At 31.8% G+C, this 24,920-nt stretch overlaps 3 protein-coding genes and 1 long non-coding RNA gene across 5 annotated transcripts; all 4 read left to right on the top strand.

Annotated features, from left to right (window-relative positions):
- The first annotated feature begins 213 nt into the window (after window positions 1-213).
- Window positions 214-2,666, top strand: LOC145133020 (NADPH-dependent aldo-keto reductase, chloroplastic-like). The gene is made up of 7 exons (XM_079067966.1): window positions 214-409; window positions 1,067-1,117; window positions 1,305-1,381; window positions 1,462-1,549; window positions 1,640-1,915; window positions 2,031-2,279; window positions 2,359-2,666. The coding sequence occupies exons 1-7, from the start codon at window positions 290-292 to the stop codon at window positions 2,443-2,445; spliced, it is 948 nt and encodes a 315-aa protein (XP_078924092.1). The 5' UTR covers window positions 214-289; the 3' UTR covers window positions 2,446-2,666.
- Window positions 2,667-7,954: 5,288 nt separating this feature from the next.
- On the top strand, window positions 7,955-9,177 carry LOC145133894 (uncharacterized). The gene is made up of 3 exons (XR_013718807.1): window positions 7,955-8,334; window positions 8,411-8,439; window positions 8,982-9,177. It is a non-coding gene; the product is annotated as an uncharacterized LOC145133894 (long non-coding RNA).
- Window positions 9,178-14,555: 5,378 nt separating this feature from the next.
- FUS12 (proteasome family protein) lies at window positions 14,556-17,359 on the top strand. Of its 2 annotated transcripts, none has more exons than XM_079068599.1 (12): window positions 14,556-14,696; window positions 14,850-14,942; window positions 15,203-15,281; window positions 15,410-15,650; window positions 15,720-15,794; window positions 15,868-16,002; window positions 16,084-16,271; window positions 16,355-16,423; window positions 16,505-16,595; window positions 16,695-16,829; window positions 16,910-17,022; window positions 17,116-17,359. In XM_079068599.1, the coding sequence occupies exons 1-12, from the start codon at window positions 14,687-14,689 to the stop codon at window positions 17,204-17,206; spliced, it is 1,320 nt and encodes a 439-aa protein (XP_078924725.1). In that variant the 5' UTR covers window positions 14,556-14,686; the 3' UTR covers window positions 17,207-17,359. The 2 variants fall into 2 exon arrangements, with proteins under 2 accessions (XP_078924725.1, XP_078924726.1); XM_079068600.1 differs by having other exon boundaries at window positions 14,571-14,696; window positions 14,856-14,942.
- A 1,164-nt stretch (window positions 17,360-18,523) lies between these two features.
- On the top strand, window positions 18,524-21,229 carry LOC145129550 (leucine-rich repeat protein 1-like). Its single transcript, XM_079064298.1, has 6 exons — window positions 18,524-18,942; window positions 20,237-20,308; window positions 20,390-20,533; window positions 20,624-20,695; window positions 20,777-20,848; window positions 20,929-21,229. The coding sequence occupies exons 1-6, from the start codon at window positions 18,725-18,727 to the stop codon at window positions 20,999-21,001; spliced, it is 651 nt and encodes a 216-aa protein (XP_078920424.1). The 5' UTR covers window positions 18,524-18,724; the 3' UTR covers window positions 21,002-21,229.
- Window positions 21,230-24,920: the final 3,691 nt, after the last annotated feature.

The following is a 24,920-nucleotide window of genomic DNA, read 5'->3' on the forward strand; positions in this document are numbered from 1 at the left end:
AACTCATATAATACATGAGTCTTACGCCTAGTAATTAATATTGAATTGTTTATTCTATAAATATATAATTATGTAACATTATATGTGCATTAATGTTGTGAAGGTAACCATTTGCAATGTTGTGACGGGGTGGGCCCGCTACGATGGTTGGTGGACGGTGGTGGTCCTGGTTCCGGACTCCAGTGGATCTTTAGCATATATACCTTAAGCGTAAAATCATCATCATTTCCGTATCTGTGTCGTCCTCCCCATTATTCTCTAAACTTTTCAGCGAAGTAGTTGATTGAAAATGGCGACTGAAATTCGATCCTTTGATCTGATAAACAAAACTCAGATTCCATCATTAGGTCTTGGGACATGGCAATCGGAACCTGGTCTTGTTGGCCAAGCCGTCACTGCTGCCGTCAAGGTTCTCCCCTCTTTCTCTACTCCCTTTGTTCTCTACGTGAATAAGATTTTGATTTTAGTCAAAGTAATACCAAAACGGCGAAGAAAGTTTTTGACTATAATACTCTTCTCATCTATGTTTTCCTTGCTCGATGCTGATTTTGCCCAAACAATGCATCCTATGATTTGATAGTAGTCTGTAGTTATTGACTGGTAAATATGGTCTTAATTCTATTAAGTAGCTTTTCTTCCTTGAGCTATCATCAGAATAAGATTCCTCTTCACTTTGTGGTTCTTATTATTACTTTTTTTGTTATGAAATATGAATGCAGACTTAAAGGTGTTTTGAGTGTTAAAGTTGGACTTTTGAGGTCAAAAGAATTAGCGTGGTCCAGAATTGATATGGTTTTTGACTTTTGTTACGAATATCATCCAAAATCTTTGTAATTATTTAGAGTTTCTTGCAAGAAATAGGTATCTTGATTATTAAAATCTTTGTAATCATGTAGTGTTTCAAATTCAATCAATAAACTCTTAAAACCCTTCAACTGGGGAAGCATTTGTTTTTGTTGCTTTGAGTGATAGATTAATATGTAAAAGTAAAACACAGGGAAAAAGTAAAAGTACATATGATATGATATGATGCATATCATCTTCTCACTATGTTTCTCTCCTGCAGGCTGGGTATCGCCACATTGATTGTGCCCAAATTTATGGCAATGAAAAGGAGGTATGCAAATTTCACTAAAATTCCATCATTGTCACATAACCCTAACTAAGTAACTATTACCTAACATAAACTATATAACAAATCAGCCAAGATTTTGCCTTTTTTCCTTTTTCCCTTTTTCCGTTCATAAAAACATATTATATTTGCTGTCATCAACAATTCTTGTATATCTTTTTTGGTTTTCAAGATTGGTTTAGCTTTAAAGAAACTCTTTGAAGATGGCGTGGTGGCACGAGAAGATTTATGGATCACCTCTAAACTTTGGTTTGTTCTAATCCTTTTTTTTGTGTACGTATGTTTAAATTCCATCTTTCATTAAATATTCAAAACCCTAAACTTTACAGGTGTAACAATCATGCCCCTGAAGATGTACCAATTGCATTAGAGAAAACTCTGAATGACTTACAGATTGAGCATCTTGATTTGTACCTTGTGAGTCTTTGATAATACAAAATTTTATATCATTTCATCATCACTCAATCATTAACCAAATGAACCCATCTATCTATGATTCTATTCAAGATTCATTGGCCAGTAAGGACAAAGAAAGGGACAGCTGGCTTCAAACCTGAAAATCTGCTAAAAACAGACATACCTGCCACATGGAAAGCAATGGAAGCATTGTTTGATATAGGGAAGACACGAGGTTTAGGTGTTAGCAATTTTTCTTCAAAAAAATTGGGAGATTTGTTGAAGGTGGCCCGCATTCCCCCTGTTGTGAATCAGGTTGAATGCCATCCTTCATGGCATCAAACCAAATTGAGGGAGTTTTGTAAATCTAAAGGCGTTCATCTCTCAGTAAGTCATCATAAACATGGCTTTCTCTGTTAAGTCATTCTTTCTGTATTAAGTCAGATAGAAACAACTCAACAAGTGTCTTATTTTGATTTTGATTTGAATAATAAATATTCAGGGGTACTCACCACTTGGTTCACCTGGGACAAAATGGCTAAAGAGCAATGTGCTTGAGCATCCAATTTTGACATCAGTTGCAGATAAATTAGGGAAGACTCCTGCACAAGTTGCCATACGTTGGGGTTTACAGATGGGTCATAGTGTTCTTCCCAAAAGTACAAATGAAGCGCGTATCAAAGAGAATTTTGCAGTTTTTGATTGGTTGATTCCTGATGATTTGTTCACAGAGTTGTCTAAAATCGAACAGGCAAGATTTCTCCTTTTTGCTTTATCTGAATCGTTATATAAAATTCAATTATTTACATATGAAGTTGGTTTTGATGCAGGCAAGACTTGTGAGAGGTGATTTTTTGGTGAATGATAGTTATGGTGAGTATAAAACAGTTGAGGAACTCTGGGATGGTGAGATTTGAGTTTTGAGGACTAGCTGAATATTAATAAATTAAGCTTAAAATGTGTTTCTTATTATTATATATAAGTTAAAGCACTCCTCGAATTTAAGCAATATCACGAAATAAGAAGGTGTTACATTATGTGGTTTGTTAAATTCTATCTCATTTTCTGTTCCATGTTGTAAACGAGCAACTATTAATACTCGAAAAAAGTAGATTTGATGATATTTCAAAAGCTGAAATGCTGTTTACACTTGTCACCATCATGTAAGGTTACAAGTTTGTAATAATTATAATGAAGTTGCTAAACAAAGGGGTGTTGGATCATGGATGTGTGTTTAAGGTGATTATTGGGTTTTATTGTTAGGATGTGATTATAATGTTTTGATTAGTTGAAGTTAAAATAAACGGATTTGAATAAGTGGGTAACAAATAATAACGTAAAACTAACAATATTGACTTACCAGCCCAATGATGGAGCTCGTTAGTTGGGACTTGGGGGTTACATAACATGTTTATTCTTCTTTAAGCATGGAACACATTGATTAATCCTAAAAAGTGTTATAGATAATCATACTTTTACAATTGTTTTTAAACAAATAACAGGCCATTACGTTTATCTCAATTTTCTAGTAATTACAAGCACAAGTTGGGTGAAACATAGGGGTAAATTTGGAAATTGTAATTCAGCTACTTGGTATATTTGTCCTTTCAACATTTTGTAATTTTTTCTGTTTCTTTTCTCTTGCCTGCTGTGTTCTTTTAGGTAGTGGCTTCTTTTTTTAAATAAAATTCCGCCGTTTCCAAAAAACAAGCACAAGTTGAATGGAACGCTTTTATTAGCTAAAGAGTTTTCCATACTTTTCGGCGTCATCCGTTCGCATTGGCAGCGAGTGCATTGCCACAATATTATTCATCATTTTTTATCTACATAAGTCAAAGCCAATAACACACCGAAAAAGTTGGAATCAATGTATTGTCTGAGGATGATAGCCTTGTTAATTGCAAGTGCTATCTTAGATCCATTTTGAAAATGTCCGTTTAGTAAGAAATTTTTTCAAGCAAAGGAAATTTTAAGCAAAATCAAGCTTCAAAATCTCTTGCTACCATGTAGTTCATTAAGCAATTCCTCATGAAAGGGAAATTCTCTTCAATGGTGATGGTGTTGAGTCCTCGATAATCCACGGAAAATCTCCACACATCGTTACTCAGCTTTAGAACACCATCTTAACATGTCATAAGCTTTTAGATGGCAGTCCAATGACGATTCAAAAAAAACGTTGTTTACCAAGTAAACCAAACCAAATAACGCAAAAAATAAATTTAAGTCAATCTTATTTGGTTTGTTTACAATTAGTTTGAAGATACTATAAAAATTGATTAAACAAAATGAAATAAACTGAAATCTGATAAACCGATCTAATAACATCCCAACATAAAATGAAACTATGTAAGCTTTTACTAGTTTACCAAACAAATCTATAATTATGATTTGTTAATATTAATTGTTTAAGATTCAAATGATTAAATCTAAAAATCAACAAGAAAAACAATTGGTATAATAAAACATATAATGACAGTCTATTGAGAGTATGTTGGAATATATATATATATATATATATATATATATATATATATATATATATATATATATATATATATATATATATTATCTTATAAAGGGTTTATAAATGTGGACCCTTTACAATTTAAGACAATTGTCCTAAAACTCAAGGAAACAAAATCTGAATCCTTGAATCTTGAGTGGACGGTGAGGATTAGACTCTTGGTGATCCATGTGACTTGTTTACAACCAATCACAATAGAGTTTTTAATATTCACTCTAACACTCACATACATATAACTGTGCCGATACCCTAAAATTTTCATTTGGTTCAGCCGATATCTCTTTCCTACATCGACGATTCCATTTGACGCAACCCTCATTCTCCCTTCACCGGTACCGGTTACCATCAACGCAACCGGTGAATACACTATCACATCAACGCCACCGCCGAAGCCAACGATCAAAGCGTTCCTCATAGCCACCACTAACTGAGGTTTATACCATTCACCATCGTCGAATCTATTTCCCGAACCCTCCTATTCCTTCCGACAACAACTGATCTACCTCACCACCACAAATCTACGCAATCGTTGGATCTGGAGACCGTTGTCAACATATTCTTTACCTTTTCCTGTGTTTTAACCTATTGTATGTTTCGATTTCGTTGTCAACATATTGGGGTTTCGTCTTTGTTAACGTATTATGTTGAGTGTTTCGGTTTTATTTGATTTGATTTATGTTTTTTATGTAGAAATCTGTATAAAATGTTTGATTTTGTAATAGGTGTGAAAATCTGCATTTATTTTTGTTTTGTTTTTATAGGTACATTTCAAAGTCGTAGAACTGAAAGCAACAATCAAATTTTGGGTAATGTTTTTTCATTTTCGGTTGATTTGTTCAATAATTGGCATTTTGGGTTGATCTATGTTGTTTTTATTTGATTTGATGCAGATTGTGTGCTTGCTGGAAGAAACCCTATATCTGATGACCATAGCTGCCGTTATCACCTTCGTAACCACATCTCCGTTTCTACCTACTCATTCACTAACTATCATTGACTTCATTGCTCATTGACAATCATTATCGAGTGTTTTTTAGTTGGAAATGGATTTAGATCTGTGAATAAAGACATATCAAAATGTATTTTTTGTGATAAATTTATGCTTCTTGATCAACTTCGATTTGCAGTTATTCTTCCAGATTTAGATCTATATTGTATACGATTTGGGTTTTGGATATTGGTTCATTTATTCTAATTTGAGATGTTGACAATTTGTTTTTGTTTTCCAGATCTTACCACTGATTTTTGTTGTTCATAGTTTGCTGAATAATAAATAGAAAATATACAAGATCTTTTAGTTATAATTTTGTTTTCTGGTTTTGAGATGTTAACATGAAGGACATATATAAACGTTTTTTTATAAGTATTGACTGTTTATATTAAATAACTTATAAAGTATAGTTTTAAGTTTGATACTCTTAAGATATGGATATCCGAAATCTTCTGTAATTAGGTTATTTTTTCTTTTTGTGATTTTTTTAAAGAGTTTGTTTTTGTGATTTTAGATCGTTGTTTGTTTTTGTGAATGATTATCTAGACTTTTTTTACTACTAGATCTGAAAATAGTTTTTTCATTTTTTTCTATACATTTATGAATCTGATAAGAATTTAAGAAGTAATACCATTTTAAATAAAAGATATTATCATTTTGTAGATTTTATTAAAATTTTATGTGGTTTATAATTTATTATTTGATGTTAATGCAATTTGATGGAAAATGTTTAATGGAAAATATTTAATTCAACCTGTAATCTATATTTAAAATTAACAGTTAACGAACTTAAAAACACGGAATGACTTGATTAAATTATAAAAGTTTTATCTAAACATTAGTATATATAGCAAAGTACACTTACTATTTTTTTTGTTACCATTTGAAACTCATGTACATTTTGATTTAAATAACATATAAATATGGTATTTGAAAAATGTTTTTTTTTAGAAAAATAAAATAGTTAAAAAACTCATAACGATTACTTAAATGCATAAAATAATGATTGTTTTTTGTAATGACTAACATATTTTATATGTAATACAATAATAAAAAATCAAGTAGGTCCTAATATCAGTCGCAAAGGTTTAAAAAATGTTCATAGAAAAGATTAATTAAGAATATGGAGTATTAAAGTTTTAACCTTCATTTATTTTTCTTTTGTTTGTCATTTCAATCAAAGTAAAGCTGAAAAAATAATTGACATTCAAATACAAGTTATACAATATTTAAAACACAAATCGATGTAAGGTCAAACTTTTGAACAGTAAATTTTTGACAGTAATGATGCAAGAGCTGGGTATTCTTTATATCGAAAAGACATGTTAGGCTAAATAGGCGTTGACAATTTAATGAAATTCACTTCTATCGATGCAACTTTTTATTTTTAATTTTATAACATATTTTAATTATCTAACTATATCTTAGTTTTACCTTTTTCAATGTTATTTAATTAAACATCCCGTTTTTATTATAATCTCATTTGAGTATACTCTATTCCAAATTAATAGTTAATGTTTTTTTTTTCCAAAAATAATAGTCCATTTCTAAAAATAAATATTTAAACTATTATGAAATTAAATGCAACAAAAGGGTATAATTGTTATTTTATTTAATAAAGTTAGTAGTAATTAATGTTTCTTTAATCTGTATATTTTTTATATGTGGACAATTATTTTGGGACGGAGGGAGTATTACATTTTACTTTTTTATATTACTATATATTGATATTTATTTTATAACAATTAATTCATAAGACACTATAAATATTGCAAGAGGTCATAAAATTAAATAAATTTAATTAATCATTTTATACTTATATTTTTCATGTAACTTGAATATTAATATTTTGAAACATGACTTTTTAATATATAAAAAATGTTTTTTATTTTGAAAACATACATAATGCTTGGAGGATTGATAATTCAATAGAACAAGTTGATGTTTCTAGGATTTCTAAACGATGTTTTAATATCATTATAAACTGAGGTTCGTGTAGTATGTGTCATGTTATTAATTTTTTCAAGGCTTAAAATATAAGTTATTTATATGATTTGTAAACTACATTTTCTATAGAATTTGTCATTTTTATAGAGACAAAACTTCAAAAGAAAATCATTCATCCAAAGAATGCTTTTTTTTTTGTCGTCCAATTGAAACGAAAACAAAACTAAACTTATCACTAAAACGAAATTATTAATTACCCTTGTATTCGTTGACCGCCAAATTGTACAAAATTGTCAGCATATGAAAACTGAAAACTATTCATCGCACACCGTATTGGACAATACTCTAAATTCACAACATATTTTTCTTTTTAACCCACAATATCTTGTCTAAAGAAAAACTAATCGTTGAAAAACATTATTAGAAATAAAATTGTCAGCATGCGGAAACTATTCGTTGCACAACGTATTGTGCGGCAACACACCAACATATAAACTGATAGAAATTATATGACACAAAATAGTCCAGCCAAAAACGAAAAGAAGGATCCAGTGCCAAAAGAAAACTAATCGCCGCATAGGAACTGTCCGCCGTAAAAAACTATGTGGCGTCGCTGCATCGCGCGGGTATCCTACTAGTATATATATATATATATATATATATATATATATATATATATATATATATTCATTCAGTTGATATATAATTATATGAATTTATCCATATAATTTATAATCTCATGCAACTTATTAATATAACAAGCTATACATAAAAAGAAAATGACTAGTAAAGATAACAAACTTTACTCTGTCAGGCCCGGCCCAAGGGCGACCTGGGCCATATGGCCCAGGGAAACAGTGGGCTGAGGGGCATTAATTTTTGTAATGGGTATTGGGTAGGTACAGGCCAAAAACGATAATCCATTAAACCATTAAGCCTATCGGCAACATAAGTGAATAAGGGCAGCGAGATCGGCTGCGACAATCAAAAAATACGCAGGCATCTTTCTTGGTAATGTAAACTCGCACGCTTAAATCAAAATCGAGGAGTCGCGACACATTAGACGAGTAGACTCACTGGAGACGGCTTATGATTATATGATTATTAATTCGGTTCTCCTTCCTGTTTTCGTAAATTAATCCCAAAATCAAAAATCTCATTCTCCTTCTATACTTTTTGAGTTCTAACCGAGTTCTCCTTCTCCTTCTCGGGTTTTTGACTTCTAGTTTCAGAAATCACGATTAAGTTCGGTATTTGAGTTATGAATTCTGAGTGTTCCTTCTAAATATCGGCTCTTTTTAGTTATGATGTTCTCATGGCTTTTGATTTTGATATCAAAATAAGGTAATTATTCTGAAATTCTTTTACAGTGATATTAGTTTTCTGAATTTATTAATTTTCTGATATTATGATATTGCAGTATTGTGAAGCAGTGATATTTTGACTGAGGTAATACTCCAATCGAATGAAAATTTGTATTATACTTCAAGGAGATGCATTACTAGATTCTTTGACCAATTGGAACATATTTTCTTGAATTCGTACCTTTATATCATGAAATTATGCTGTTTATGGCTTAAAATGCCATGGTTTGTGGTTATTATTGTGACGTGGTTATGCTTTTGTAACGTGGGTGAAAGATATATGTTAAACTTTAGTCTATCTTGGATTTAGGAAATGAGATCCCTCTCTTGCATATAAATTCTAGAGCGGTTATTTTGTTTATTAACCTTTAACCAATATCCTAATCGTGCTATCAAACATTATGCCTTCTCACTATTGGTGATTTGACTTGTTAGATATTAATATTAGTATAATCTACTTATTCCGATTAAATGTATTCTATAAGTGTTGAACCAATCTGTTTCTAACCCTATGAACTAGAAATCTTATGGTCCATTCAAATATGCAATTGTGAGCTTGAGTCAAATATCCTGTACAAAACAACAAGTATAAGTTCTGAAATTCTAAACAATTCGTTGACATTGCAGAGATGTAGAATTTGTAATGACTCCATCAAGTTCAAAGACCGAAGATTAGAGGACAACATGAAAAGATACATATAAAACTTTTGCGAAAAGAATGATTTGTTAAACAAGTTATTCGAAAGATCATGAATTATAAAAAACTTGGAATTTGCAATGGTTATTTTGATTTGGTATGTGATTCTTACTTGTTATGTGATTAGGTATGATATTTTCAACTTCTTGATGGTTTATTAGATGGTCATAAGGACATTTTTTTATTCAACACACTAGGTTATAACCCGTGTACTACACGGGTGAATATGTAAAACAACTTTAATTAGTTATTGGACGTTATAATTAATACTACATTTGCAAAATAACAATATACTTTTATTAACTTGCAAATTTAAACATCCTACTTTCATGTTTTGTTATTAAATCACTGTAATAAATTTCAATAACACATGAAAAATACATACTTGCATCAATACTTCCGTTCATCTGTCTCTTAAAGCATGGTAATATACTTAATTTATTCAAAAAATAAAAATTTCCATCAACACTTTCTTGCATTTAAAAATAGAACCTTGCATCAATACTTTCTTGCATTTTATTATTTCTTAGGCATAAAAATGTCATTTTAAAGTAGAATCCCTAAAATGAACTCTTACCCAATAAAAATTGCATGTTCATGACATTTTTCATATATAATGCATAAAGCTCAATTATAATCCCATTTAGGGAGAGAGTTAAATTATATTTTATATATAAAAAAAACATTAGCATTAAAACGTAAATTATGACTATTAAAAATTGTGGTTCCAAAATTTTAAATATACAGCCACTCATGTGAAAGCTCCAATGTTTAGGAATAGGAAACACTTTTATGAAATAAATTCCATATATATATATATATATATATATATATATATATATATATATATATATATATATATATATATATATATATATATATATATAAACAATTAATGTTGCCACTCGAAAAAAGAAAACACCACTCATGAAAAAACTTTAGATACACACCAACACAATTTAAAACAAAAAGCCACTTTCACCACTAAAATATTTATTTTATCCATCATACCCTCACACCTTCCTTCATTTTAACTTCATCACATAATCTTCATCTTATAAATCACACCATATTCATAAATCATAACTATTAAAAAATCCAATTCCTAATCTAAAAAAAAAACAAAAATCAATCACTAAAACAAATACGTTGATGAAACAAAAATCAATCACATGCTATGATTTCTACCAAATACCTTTAGTGAATCATGCTTCCTTTGCATTGGATGTCAAACTACCATTTGTAAATGCATGGTTTCCAGAATTCATATTTATTAGCTACACCAACTGCATCTTTAACCCTATTGAATTACGATTGAATAAGGACAATGACAATGTTATTTATCATATAAAAAAAAGTTATTTTTGGAAGTCGTCTAATTTCCGTCCAGGAAAGTCTTTACACACAACATGGTCGGTTGAAATTCTCTCATATATCCTTTTTGTTTGGTAAGTTGCTAAAGACGAAATGCCTCCTTGCTATTCTTTCACTTGTTTGACTCCACCAGTCGCACCCATTATAGCCACTATTGTTGTCTTTGCATTCATCCTCTAGTTACCTACAACCACTCTTGACAACGCCATACAACCATCATTGTCACATCCCACCCTCGACTTTACAACCGTACCCATTGTCCCTCATAACAGAATAAACTCATCTGATATCTTCATATCCAACAATAACCGACACTCTGAAACCTGTTTTTATAAACAATCAATTTAGAATTAAATTAGTTTATACTTTATTTTAGAAAACTAAATAAGGGCAATTTTTCAATTTACTATATATAAAAATCATTTGAAAAAAAATACAAACCAAACCAAGATACCAGATTGCAAATCTTGAATACCCCTGCTACTAACAAAAGATGAAACCCCCAGGTCTACAAAGAAAAAAATAAAGGTGATAAAATATCAAACACATGGAGCGCATATCTAAAGACTTGCCTTATATTCTGTACAGTAACACAAAAAGCTGATGAGTTCGGATTGCTCGAAACATAAAGGATTGCTTGATGGCAAGAAACAATATATCTGATGTGAAAAACAATACATATAAATGGAAGTCTTACTTTTTAACAGGGGCTTTCCATTGAAGATATTACCGTTGATGGAAAGGAGAGGACCGATGTATGGTTGAAGATAATACAATTGTGTTTTACTCCATAAACAGAGTTGTCTCAGAAATACATACCAACTATCAACTTTGTGAACTTTTGCTGGTATAAAAAGATCAATCTGGTAGCAAATAAATACATATGAGCCACCAAAAGAATAACCATAACAAAAGTTTTTGCATCTTTGTTCAACTAAATATCTGCATAACGATAATAAAAGATGAAGATTTGGGTTATGGGTTACCGGTTCATTCTCAAAACACAATGGCTACTATCAAATGACGTTTTCTCATATGAACATCAAAAACTCTTTTTTTCTTGACCATCGACATCTGTCATGACAAAAACACGATTCTCTATAAACCTGATATAACTAAAAAAAATTGAAAAAAGAACAAACAAAATTAGAACATTAACATGAATCAACCGGGTGACAGAAAAATGAAAGAATTTGAGTCATTAAAAACTAAAATCTTCATGGGGTTTTGAAAAAAATGGTCCAAAATTGAGGTTAACTGTAACTTTTAGGGTCAAGAGGGAGAAACTAAAGGTTATTACCTGAAATCCAAGTAAGGGGATCGCTTCCTAATATTAGGTTCATTCTTTTTCACTGCAACATCAAATAAACGATCAACGAAGGAAGATGAGTGCAAGCGGCTATATAAGGTGCGTTGAAGTAAAAATCACAGTTGATCATCTGCACGATAGAGATGACCGGTAAATCATTGAACCACTAGGTATAATTGAAGTTTTCTATTTGATAAAGGATTTAAGTATTTTAAATTTGAAGCGATTTCCAAAACAAAGAAGTCGAAATTGAAGGAAACAGACGCGTGATCTAGGGAATAAACCGATGAGTAGATATGGTTTGGGGGTGAAACGTATTGTTAACAGATTGTATTAATGGTTTTATTTTTGTTAGTTTTTTTATTAATTATTCAGTGATAATATCCAATACTTAATTTGATTCCTAATTTTTAGGAACGAAATAAAGTAAATATGAAGGATATAGGCGGGAAAAACAGTCAAAGGATTTTTGTTGTAATGACACGTGACATAGTTGGGGTTTAATAGAATGCTATGTGGCGTTTAAAAGAGGTATTTATTAAGTATGGAGATTCATTTACCAACCTTATCAACCAACATCTTTTTTTATATATGTGGTTTGGTCCATTTTACTGGATAAACATAAGGGCATTATTTTATAGTGCCTTGGGCATGAAAAATTAATGGACCGGCCCTGACTTTATGGATACATTTAGTTACAAAAATCTTTTTTTCCATGCAATTTACCATTAACTTGCTTAATTTGTTAAATAAATATGATATGACCGTCTATCAAAATGACAACATTCTCAACTTACCATTAAGCTTGGGACAAGAATGAAGGTTCCATGAAAAATTGGAAGTAGTAGTAGTCTAGAAAAAGCGAGTTGAGTTGGATTGATTTTTGGGAAAATAATGTTTTGTTTGAGTTAGAAATATACACAACTTTTGTTGAACTTTATGGTTAAAGACAAGCTTGTAGCCTTTTTTATTTTTATTTTTTTAACACAGTAAATCATTAAGGACTTATAATAAAAGATTATATTGATATTTTTTGAACTACAAGTTCAATAGTAAATCATATAAAAATAAATATGTACAAAAAATAAAGTTTATTATTCTTATATGTTATTAGTCCTATAGATTGTTTTGTCAATTTTTGTAAAAATTATAGATCAAATAACAATAATAACCATTTTTAAATTTTTTCCCCATAAAATAGGTAAAAATCAGAAAATAACCGTAACAATCACAATTTCCGTAGGTCATCATCTACGAAAATCTAGGTGGCCAACGATTTTTTTTTGATATTTTCGCTAATCATCACATGTAAACATCTAGGTGGCATGCAATTTCTTTTATTTATTTATTTATTTTTTCTGCAGATCAACACCTACGAAAATCTAGGTGCATGCAGTGTTTTTGGATTTTTTTTGAGATTTTTTGCAGGTTATTCTTCTAATTAGAAGAACCCATATGATATGATGATTGTTATAAAGTTCGTTTGCGAAAGTTATAATTTTTTTTATAATTTTCACTGAGTATCCTAATTCGGAGCTAAAATGTATAACTTTCCGATATCCAAATTCGGAGTGTAATGGGCAAACCTTATTAAATAGAACACAATGAGAAAAAATTGAGCTAAAATAGAGTTTGTATATGAAAGTTAAATGTTAAAGTTATGTTTAAATTTTTTTTTATCTAATAGCCTACTTGGGAGCTCAAAAATATAACTTCCGGACATCCAAATGTAGATGTAAAATATTAATGTAAAACTTAATTACAAAGAACACAATGACAAAGAACCAACTTAAAAGAATTTCGTATATAAGTGTTAGGGGTGAGCATTTGGACCTCCGGACAGGACTGGAAACCAGACTTGGACCTGGTAAGTCTCAACAGGTCTGATCCAAAGTCCATTAATTTCTACAAAATCGGTTCGGTCCAAATGCTCACCCATACGTCCAAAAATTGGGAACTTGATGTGGACCTAGACCAATGTTTCAAAAACCGGTTTTTTAGTTGAACCGGAATGATGACCGGTTTCCGGTTCAACCGGTTCGACTGCTGAGTAAACCGGTTTTTATAATTTTCATTTTTTTTCGTATTTTCGTACACATACCTATATACACAAATCAAGAATATGATGTCCACAAGTTCAAACATTAAAATACACATGAAAACAAGTTGTAGATTATTTTAAATACATTAAAATAACTCATAACCATAAGTTTTATATCAATCCATGTGCATTAAAAAGCAAATAAAGTCCTAGATGAATATAAATGCATCAAAAAACTTCATAATATTTATCATATGCTTTTATTCATAAAAAATTTAATAAATATGAAAAAACTACCAAAGTTTATTATGCAAAAGGTTTCGATTCTATATGTTTTTATTCAATTTAACCGGTTTAACCTGTTTAATTGAACCGGTTCAACCGGATTTTTGTAAAAACCGGCCGGTTCAATCCGGTTCAGAAATAGACATAAAACCGGTAATAGTTGAACCGTTCACTTCACCGATTCTCGGTCCAACCGGTTCGACCGGCCGGTTCAAACCGGTTTTTAAAACATTGACCTAGACCTGCTAAGCCTCAACATGTCTAGTCCAAGGTTCACTAAATTCTGCAAAACCAATCTGGTCCAAGAACCGGTCCGATCCAAATATTCACCCTTAATAAAAGTTATGAAAGTTTGAAGTTATTTTATTTATTTATTTTGAGATTTTCGTAAAAAATCTCAAAACCAATCATGAATATTTATTTATTTTTTTTGAAATTTTAGCTATTTTATGAAATAAAACTTAGAAAATTTGGATAATAATAAAAAGACCCGCATACAAAATGACGAAAGGGTCCAGTCCCGCAACTAAACTCGCTATTTTCATAGGTGTTGCATTTGTAAACCAAACCCTAGAGACCACTGATCGCTACTGTATTCATCATCTTCTCATCATCGTCAAGCAATCATGGGTTCAGGTGAGGTTAAGCTTCATGATTTCTTAGTTACGGCTTCAATTTTAGTTAGTTAAATGTCCCATATGCAGAAACGCACAGATGCCGCGGTTGTACAAAGTGTTTCTAGTGTAAGCATGTATTTACAATTTTTTTTCTTCTTTCTCTCTCATTTAGATGCAGATATGGAGGATTATGGATTTGAGTACTCTGAGGAGGAACCTGAAGAGCAAGACGTGGACATTGAAAATCAATATTACAATTCTAAAGGTACTGAATCCCCTCAGTACTTACTGTACACATCGATTTGGATTCTCATCTCCATATTGATTGCTACTCGTATCCTTACCAGTAGTGGAACCGGAAAGAGGGCGTGATTGTGTAATTGACGAATAATTATAATGCTAATTTTAGGGCAGAAAGCTAGATTAGATAATCGCATTAATACTACGACCGCTGTGTAACTATGACTTCTCTTGTAACATCTTATATGGGTTATTGATTGGTGTGCCATTCTTTGTTTTTGACAGGTTTGGTGGAGACTGATCCAGAGGGTGCACTTACTGGTTTTGCTGAAGTAGTTCAGATGGAACCTGAGAAAGCAGAATGGTAAGTGTATTGGTATTAAGTAGCTAGATTGTGACATTAACAAAGAATCTAAGAAGCTAAAATTGTAGCAACTTTTATTGAATCCTCACTTATGAAGTCGATAATCATTCTTCTTTTATGTTTAACAGGGGATTCAAAGCACTAAAACAGACTGTGAAACTTTATTACCGTTTAGGGAGGTACAAGGAGATGACAGATGCATATAGGGAAATGTTAACCTACATTAAATCTGCAGTAACTCGAAATTACAGTGAAAAATGTATAAACAATATCATGGATTTTGTCTCTGGGTCTGCTAGTCAAAACTTTGGTCTTTTACAAGAGTTCTATCAAACCACTTTGAAAGCACTTGAAGAAGCTAAGAATGAGGTAGTTATTACTTACTTTTTTAGGATTACAATTAAGAAATTATTCAATTTTTTTGGTACTGTTTTGTAGAGATTATGGTTCAAGACAAATCTTAAGCTTTGCAAGATCTGGTTTGACATGGGTGAATATGGTAGAATGAATAAGGTATGGCACAAATCTATTTTTAACTATTATATTTTAATCTGTTGTTGACTAAAACATTCATTACATTTTTCAGATTTTGAAGGAGCTTCATAAATCTTGTCAAAGGGCAGATGGGACTGATGATCAAAAGAAAGGAACTCAGTTACTGGAAGTGTATGCCATTGAGATTCAAATGTACACAGAGACTAAGAACAACAAAAAACTCAAGGTAGAGAATCTGTAAATGCTAATGTTATGTTATAAACTTTTGATTACATGTAACAAAATATTCTGTATGTTTTTGTGACAGCAATTGTACCAAAAAGCCCTTACTATCAAATCTGCAATCCCACATCCAAGAATCATGGGAATAATACACGAATGTGGTGGCAAAATGCATATGGCAGAACGCCAATGGGCAGAAGCAGCTACTGACTTTTTTGAAGCTTTTAAAAACTATGATGAAGCCGGGAATCAAAGAAGAATCCAGTGTCTGAAGTATGTCTAATTTTGTCATTCTCCATTAAACCTAATTTTGATTTTTTTTTTAATGTTAATTGTCTCTAATCTTGCAATTACAGATACTTGGTGCTAGCAAACATGCTTATGCAATCTGAGGTCAACCCATTTGATGGTCAAGAAGCGAAACCGTATGTGACAAACTTGATTCTCTTTTTCTTTTTTAAATTACTGTTTTACCCTTTCTGATTGATAGCTTAATCACACCGCAGATACAAAAACGATCCAGAAATCTTGGCTATGACAAACTTAATTGCAGCATATCAACGTAATGAAATATTAGAATTTGAGAAAATCCTCAAGGTAAAAAGTAAAAGATTGAACATATTTATGTAATGCAGCATAGGTTATATATGTAGATAATAATTAAAAGAAGTTTTGTATGATTTATCTATGTGACAGAGCAACAGAAGAACAATCATGGATGATCCTTTTATCAGAAATTACATTGAAGATCTTCTGAAAAACATTAGAACCCAAGTGTTACTCAAGCTAATTAAGCCATACACCAGGATCAGGATCCCCTTCATATCCAAGGTATCATTTCAATTTTTTTATTTTTTATTTTATTTTGATATAACTATTATTATACATACATGTGTGTGTGTGTGTTTCAGGAGCTGAATGTGCCAGAAGCTGATGTGGAACAGCTTTTAGTGTCGCTGATATTGGACAACAAAGTGCAGGGTCACATTGATCAAGTTAACAGGCTGTTGGAGCGTGGTGACAGGTTAAATTTTATATCTATATCAATAGTTACTACTATTTGTGATTCCATTCCATTCCATTCTTGTGTATGACTCTGGAATTGGAATGGTGGCAGGTCAAAGGGAATGAAGAAATACACTGCTGTGGAGAAATGGAATACGCAGCTTAGGTCACTTTATCAAAGTGTTGGGAATAGAGTTGGTTGAGAATGAGGTTTGAAAAAAAAATATATATTGACTTGTGATGAGATTTTGTTTGTTTCCATCGCGGCATATTTTGTCCATCATGTCAAATTGGTAAAGTTTGTATCTAAAGGAAAACTCAAGTCGAGGATTAATGTGTTTTGATTATTGATTGCATTTGTGCGTTTGGTATTTGGGCGACAATTTTTTGGAAACCTTTTCAACTTTCATTATTCGTCAATCCTATGGAGGAGTAGGTGAGTTGGTAAATGATAATTCAATTTTACTCATGACCATATCCATTAAATATAAAGTTAATAGTTTCGCTCTATTTATTATTATTATTTTAAATTTTATTGTTATTGATCGATTGAAATTGGTTTTTCCTTTCCAAATAATTTTAGTGGTATCTGAAAACTCTAATCATATGTGTGTGTTTGGCATGGAGTTTTTAGCTCTTAAGAAATGTTTTAAAAAAGTAACTTTGTTTGGCATCAGGAGTTTTTACTTTTTATTATAAACAAAAAAAGTTTGAATCAAGAAACTATTTCAAGTAGTTTTTATGTGTGTTTAGTTTTTATTAATTTTACATATTTAAAAGCTAACCATTAATTTTGCAAAACACTTGTATAAATAGAAAGGAGGTGATATTTTCACATATCTTTTTAAAAAACAATGTGATTTGCCTGTTAGAACAATGCTCAAGATTTTTTCTATTCAATTAAAATATAGAGTACTGAAGTCGAAATCATTTTTGTTTTCAAAGTGGATGAATCAAAAATCTAAATGGAAGTATCATATTTATAAATAAAAGTATAATTTTCTACTTTGTCAAACACAATCAGAATTATTAAAAGACATTTGATTAGAGTTAGAAATAGTTATATAATTTTACATATGGCCTTAGATTGATTAAAAGACATTTGATTAGATTAAATCAGCGTCTTTTAACATCCTTTTTGTTTGCTTCTCAAAATGTAATCATTTTAATTTAAAAAAATATATTCAAAACCGATTCAAAAAGAAAATTTGATTATCTTCAAAATCCTCTTAATTTAAAAATCTAAGTTTCAAATAAATCAAGTTACAAACTCACTCATAGTTTGCTTTTTATACTAAAAAAAAAATCAAGATATTAATAATAATAATAATAATATTATTATTATCAAATATAAGTTTATAAAATCATATTTGAAATCAGATTCGAAGTTTATTAAATTAAAAAATAAAAAGCTCAAAACGAGAATCAGAATAAAAAAAAAACAACTATACACGGTTGAAAGAGTCCCAGGAACCCTATTATTTGTTTCATTTGTATTCCCTTCCCTGCTACTTTGGTCAAAAGCGAGTCCAATACCTATCGATCGACCCACCCACCCAACCACTCAGATTCATCATTGACCGACTCCGATACATCATCATAAATCAACGCAAACCAAACCCTCTTTCTCTAACCCTCCCTTGCAAAACTGGTAATCGGTTTCTTGTTCAAACCCTCGTCAATCGAAGTTACAAGGGGGAAGAACTTAGCACCATCATATCATGGCTTGGGGCACCTTAGTTGCTTTGGTAATCGTATTAGTAGCGGCGGCAGAGTTTACATCGACGGTTAGTGGAAATTCTGAAGGGGACGCGCTTTACGCCCTTCGCCGGAGCTTAAACGATCCCGATAAAGTACTTCAGAGCTGGGATCCTAATCTTGTTAGTCCCTGCACCTGGTTTCACATCACCTGCAATCAAGCCAACCACGTTACTCGTGTGTAAGCCCTTCTCCTTTACACCCAAAAATTCCCAAATCCAGTCGGCATCCCCTTATATGTTTTTCTGCTCCTACGGCATAAATTTTGTCTAGGCAACTTAAATTTCATCACCTATTGGTCCAACATAGTCCATTTTGGCGGTCTCTTGTTCTAAAGATAAAATTGGGAAAATGATATTATTTTGGTCAACTGGAAACTCCTAATTACGTTCAACTTAGAAAGTTAACTAATTTTGAAACCTATAACTTAAGAAGTTTGAGTCGACTTTAAATTAGACAAGCACACTGTTCCTACTTCCAAAATCAAGGATGGATTTTTTTTCTTGGAAGATGGAGTATTTTCTCGTAGTTCTCCTTTTTGTGATTTCTTGTTACCGTGGGGTTCATAAACGATATTGATGTTCCCAAGTCTAACAAGATTCTCACTTCATTCAAGTCTAGGTCTATTGGATTTTATAATCACCTGGACCATATGTAAAGTCAAAATTTTTGAAGCTCATCATTTGCATTTGAGCTTAGAGAGAGAGGGGGGGGGGGGGGGGGGGGGGGTGGGGAAGGAACTTGTAGATTGAGAAGGATCAGTTTTAAGTGTTCATAGTACTAATGAGGTTCGGCTTGAAGATTTAAAGATGATCATTTGAGTTGTCATGTTTCTTGAAAAAGTTTAAAGGTATATTGAGGTAGGTAAAGACTGATGTTGTTTAGTTTCTCAAATTAGACCTGAGTTCTTGTTCTTGGTCTCATGTGACTTAACCCGTTGTTCCCAAGTAGTGTTTTTAGGTTTTTATGTGTTTCTTTGGTCATTTGATGAGCTTGGCGCATTTTTTTTTTCTGTAAATAGAATCGCTTGTAATGTTCTGCTTGTGTTTAAGTAATTTTATGGAGAATCAAGTGAATTATGATGCAGGGATGGAAGGAAAAAAAATGCCTCTAGGGAGTTCTTAGTAATAAAAAGCAGCTTATACAACCTTTTCTGTTGTAATCCATCTGTTGGTTGTGTTTAACCCTCCCATTTTAATAAAGATGGCAACGATAAAAGAAAAAAAAAAAACTTTGGTACAAGTGTCAAATACCTAATATAAATAATATAGATACCAACAACACTTTCTTTTGTTCCCTAAGATTTACATATCTATATTAAGTTTGTAATAGGGAGTTGTCAGATTGATCTCAAAAATTTGAACAACTCTTTCTTCTATTGTAAAATCTATTCTTGACTTCATATGTACAATCAAATCCTTATTAAACTAATTATGAAACTATGATTCATTATGTTACAATTGTTTTTTTTACAGGGATCTTGGAAATTCAAACTTGTCTGGCCATCTTGTACCTGAACTAGGAAAGCTTGAACATCTACAGTATCTGTGAGTTACTCATTTTTTTTTTACCTTGTACCATGTAGTGGATCCTTAATTAGCTACAATGAACTATAATAATTGCTGTAGGGAGCTTTACAAGAATACCATTCAGGGTACAATTCCTGCAGAAATCGGTAACTTGAAGAGCCTCATAAGCTTGGATTTGTACAACAACAATATCTCTGGCAAAATTCCACCTTCACTAGGGAAATTGAAATCTCTAGTGTTCTTGTGAGTTTGACTAAAGTATTTAGTATTTACTCTCTAGTTTGACCAAGATGGTATATAAATTTATAAACTTGTCATTCTTAAATGGCACAGGCGTCTTAATGATAATCATCTAACTGGAAGAATCCCTAGGGAACTTGTTGGTGCTTCAAGCTTGAAAGTTGTGTATGTACTTATTCCTCATCAAAGTTCTTGTTACAAAATGTTAATATAGTAAATATACAAGTGTTTGAATTTATTTTTCAGGGACGTATCGAATAATAACCTATGTGGGACAATTCCTACCACTGGTCCATTTGAACACATCCCTTTGAACAAGTAAGCAAACAAGTGTTTGCATGTATTGTTATTGAATTAGTTGTGGGATAAATTGATAAAATGGTGGTTTAATTTTGCAGCTTTGAGAACAATCCTCGTTTGGAAGGGCCAGAGTTGATGGGACTTGCAAGTTATGATACAAACTGCTCTTAAAGAGTGTTGTTACTTGATGTTATGTTTGCTGGATTTATATGAACCCATGGTGAGATGCAAGAACTCTTGTGATAACATATGGTTGGCTAGTTTGTTATATTTTGTGTAAAATTATGTTATGTTATGTTTGTGGTCTTGAAAAATATAAAATATTTGGTTATAACCAATGGAAGTTGTAACTTAAACATGTGTGTGTGACTGAGTTTCAGCTATAAACTTGTTTCCCCATATTTTGTGCGCTGTGTCCCTAATGAGCATGTGTATTTGGGTCTTTGATATATATAAAAATTATAATGGAATATGCAGTTTTCATAGAAAAATGTACAATATTGGATGTCAAATATCCATGTTTATTGACCACTTTGGTTTGAAGAGGACAAAGAAGCGGTGAGTCAATAAGAATATTAATCATGTATTTTTTTGTCAAGGGAATGATGATATGCTATCAGACAATTTGTCGGTTGATCTTGAAGTCAAACATGAATTTAATTGTATGGACAAGAAAAGCCATGACCCATGATACGACTCTTTGATTGGCATCAACTATGTTACAACTACGCTACAAAGAAAAAAAAAATGATAGTGGAAGGCTCTTCGAGAAGTGTTGTCATGGTGGATGCACTTTCAAGTTATGGAAATCATAGATGGGTGAACATTTTTTCCAAATTGAATCTTTGAAACTTTAACACAACTGTGCTAGGAATTTCAAGTTGGGTTCAAGTGTAACATATTCTTAAATTGATACTCATTACACCAAGGAAATTTTGCGTGGAAATCGAGTATTAGACGATTAAGATTGGAGGTTATAATAAAGTTTGCAAGAGGTTATTTTTGGACAATGTAGGAAAACCAAGAAAACATGCATTGACTCTATTTGAGGGCACTCTTTTAGAACATGAGATTTTCTAACATGTATCCTAAGGACATACATAAGATATTTATGAAAATATTACTATAATTAAATATGAAATAATTAATTATGGGGAATATTTCTCATTGAAAAATGTGAAATACATTAGTTATGGAGGATATTATGTATAATTAATGCATTTCATATTTAATTATTATAATATTTTCCATAATAGTACTTTTTATATGTGTCATTGGGCATATATTAAAAAACTAGTTGTGAGACACGTATGTTATACGAGTTGGATAAAACAAAAAGTTAAATAGGAAGATTTAAACAAAAATTTATTTAAAATTTAAATTTTAGATTTAAAATTTAAAATTTAAATTTTAGATTTAAAATTTAAAATTTAAAAGGAAACATATTAAATACAACATATGAGTAGTAATATTGTAATTTATTAATTATTTTCAATTTAGGCAATTATTAATTGAGGTGTAAATGTGATGTGTTAATTAAGAAAAGATAAAAAATGAGAAAATGACACATGGAAAAAACATTTATTATAAAATACCAGAAAATGACATGTGTCCAAGTTAATGAGAGAATGACATTTGGCAAAATTATGTTCATTTATTAGGAAGGACTAGGTATAAGACCCGTGTAAAGGTATAAAACCCGCGTATTACACGGGTTGATTAAAAAAAGATTAAATATCAAAGTATAAGCAATAAGTATTTTTTTAAATAAAATTTCAAAATTAGGAAAGAGTTAACGTTTATTACTATCTCATTTATTACATTTAATACTTTACATATATAAATATAAGTATTATATGATTTTTTTATTTTAAAAATTGAAAAAACAAGAAATTGACATGTGGATATTAATTAAACTATGGTAATATATTGAAACGATTAGAAGTTCAAACCTATATTCTACGATTAAGATAGATATATTGACAATGCCAGAGGGTCATAATTACTTTAGTAAGTTTTATGTGTATCTGATGGAGTAAAAAGAGAGTAGATATGATATAAGGGTCTTAAATGATAACTGGGTAGATGGTTGCTTCTTAAAAGGTATATGCATAATGCATTGAGAAATTGATATGTGTTGTTGGTAATGATGTCAACAATTAGATTTTTCTAATTGCTTATGTTGTGGTTTGTGTAGTAAACACGGAAAACGAAAATTAGTTTTTAGATTTCCTATTGGGTGATCTTGAACTCTAATTGACATGGTTTGACATAAATGTTTGAGCAATACAAGGTACATGATTATATTCCTTACATATATATGTTTTATGTACTTACTATTTTTTTATTTAATCTGTTTATATTCTAGGGATTAGTTGAGGTTGTTAAGGAGTTGTTTTCTAATGCATAACATATGTAATGTGCAAGACACATTTTCTCCGACTTAAAGAAAATGTTTATTTGTTTTTGGAAAGCATGTAAGCATACTAAAGAACCAACATTTAAATCAATTATAAAGGAAACTTGAGTTGTTCAACCCAATAATTTATATACACTTAATGGAGAGGGAGCCAAAACAACCAACGACATATTTTGAAATTGATAAGAGTTGTGTTGTTATAGAAAATAGAAACTCAGAGTTTTCAGTGATCTTATAATTGATGTTAGAAAGAAGTCAATAATCATCATGTTAGTGAAAATAAGAATCTATGTGATGGACATGATATAAAAGAGGAAACGATGGATTTAGGTAAACCAAGTGTGTCCTGCTATAAAAGGGAAAACTTGAATGAATTGAATATTGAACAAAGGTATTGACATGTCTTAGCTAGGGGTCTAATTCAGTTTGAAACAAGATTTTGTGGAAATGCATATTGTAACGCCCCGATTCTCAGGTATTGATTTTAAATAAGAATTTTCTTGATTTCAAGGTCTACTCGACGAGTTGGTTGCCCCACTCGTCGAGTAGCAGCGGGTTGGTCCGCGTGTTTTAGTGACCTACTCGCCGCGTCCACTAAGGGACTCGACGAGTAGGAGCCGGCAGATGAAACCCTATATTCCGGGGATTTGCACCCTATTTAAGGACCACTTATTCCCCTTAGCCTCTCTTACTACCTTCCTTGAGTTCAGAAACCCTAATTCGTGGTTTCTCTCTATAATTGTGTGCTCCTTAGCTTGTAAGAGGGATCTTTGGATTAAAAAGCTTGGAGTGCAAGAAGCTTGGAGCAAGGGGCTGTTGTAGATCCAGATTCTTCTCTGTCTTGGCATCATCTTGGAGGTAACAAGTTGTTACCTTGGCTCTCTCTTAGTTAGATCTCTTCATTATGGGTTGGGATTTTAAGGTTTTGTGTGTGGTTCTTCGATTTGGGTCAAGATCTGGGGTTGCAACCTCAGATCTAGACTCCTCTAGCCCCTCTTTGTCATAAAGCTCCAGTCTTTGTTGAGCTATGGCCTTTCCCTTACCTTAAGCCACTCCTTGAGCTTGTTTTGGGCCATTATCATCTTGCATGCACGTAAAGTTTGCAACTTTACGTGATAAACATGCCCTAGGAGCTTAGATCTGCAGTATGGAGCCTTTGCATGGCTTAAAAAGCATCTGTATGGATGAAGGATTGAAGGGACTCAGCGAGTCGCAGGGTCGACTCAGCGAGTCATATGAAGATGGTCCTGAACTCGACGAGTTGGATGAACAACTCGGCGAGTCCGATGAAGATTGCCTTGGGCTCGGCGAATCAGTCGATTGCTCGGCGAGTCGGCTAGGGTTTTCCCGACCTTTTGACACGTATGAACCCGACGAGTTGTAAAGGGGAAACTCGACGAGTTGGCCAAGGAGTTTGCGGCCACTGACATTAGGAACTCGACGAGTCGCTCAAGTGACTCGGCGAGTTAGCGGGTTATGCAAGGAACTCGGCGAGTGGTTGGTTATACTCGACGAGTTGGACTGTTGACCTTGACTGTTGACTTTGACTTTGACCAAGGGTTGACTATTGGATTTCTGGGGCATTTTGGGAAATTGGAAAATTACAAGCATGGTTCTATGGTGCATTCAGGTGGTGGAGTTGTACCGGCAATCCAAGAGCTTGGGTTTATC

This window comes from Lactuca virosa, chromosome 8 (assembly GCF_052849685.1).
Source record: "Lactuca virosa cultivar CGN04683 chromosome 8, Lactuca_virosa_CGN04683_v6, whole genome shotgun sequence".
Taxonomy (NCBI): domain Eukaryota; kingdom Viridiplantae; phylum Streptophyta; class Magnoliopsida; order Asterales; family Asteraceae; genus Lactuca; species Lactuca virosa.

Coding starts and splice junctions, on each gene's coding strand:
- LOC145133020 (XM_079067966.1), top strand. CDS start 290: ATGGCGACTGAAATTCGATCCTTTGATCTGATAAACAAAACTCAGATT. Junction 410..1,066: donor CCGTCACTGCTGCCGTCAAG/GTTCTCCCCTCT, acceptor TCTCTCCTGCAG/GCTGGGTATCGCCACATTGA. Junction 2,280..2,358: donor AGTTGTCTAAAATCGAACAG/GCAAGATTTCTC, acceptor GTTTTGATGCAG/GCAAGACTTGTGAGAGGTGA.
- FUS12 (XM_079068599.1), top strand. Junction 15,651..15,719: donor TTGAAGAAGCTAAGAATGAG/GTAGTTATTACT, acceptor ACTGTTTTGTAG/AGATTATGGTTCAAGACAAA. Junction 16,003..16,083: donor AGAACAACAAAAAACTCAAG/GTAGAGAATCTG, acceptor TTTTTGTGACAG/CAATTGTACCAAAAAGCCCT.
- LOC145129550 (XM_079064298.1), top strand. CDS start 18,725: ATGGCTTGGGGCACCTTAGTTGCTTTGGTAATCGTATTAGTAGCGGCG. Junction 20,534..20,623: donor TTGAAATCTCTAGTGTTCTT/GTGAGTTTGACT, acceptor TAAATGGCACAG/GCGTCTTAATGATAATCATC. Junction 20,696..20,776: donor GCTTCAAGCTTGAAAGTTGT/GTATGTACTTAT, acceptor TTTATTTTTCAG/GGACGTATCGAATAATAACC.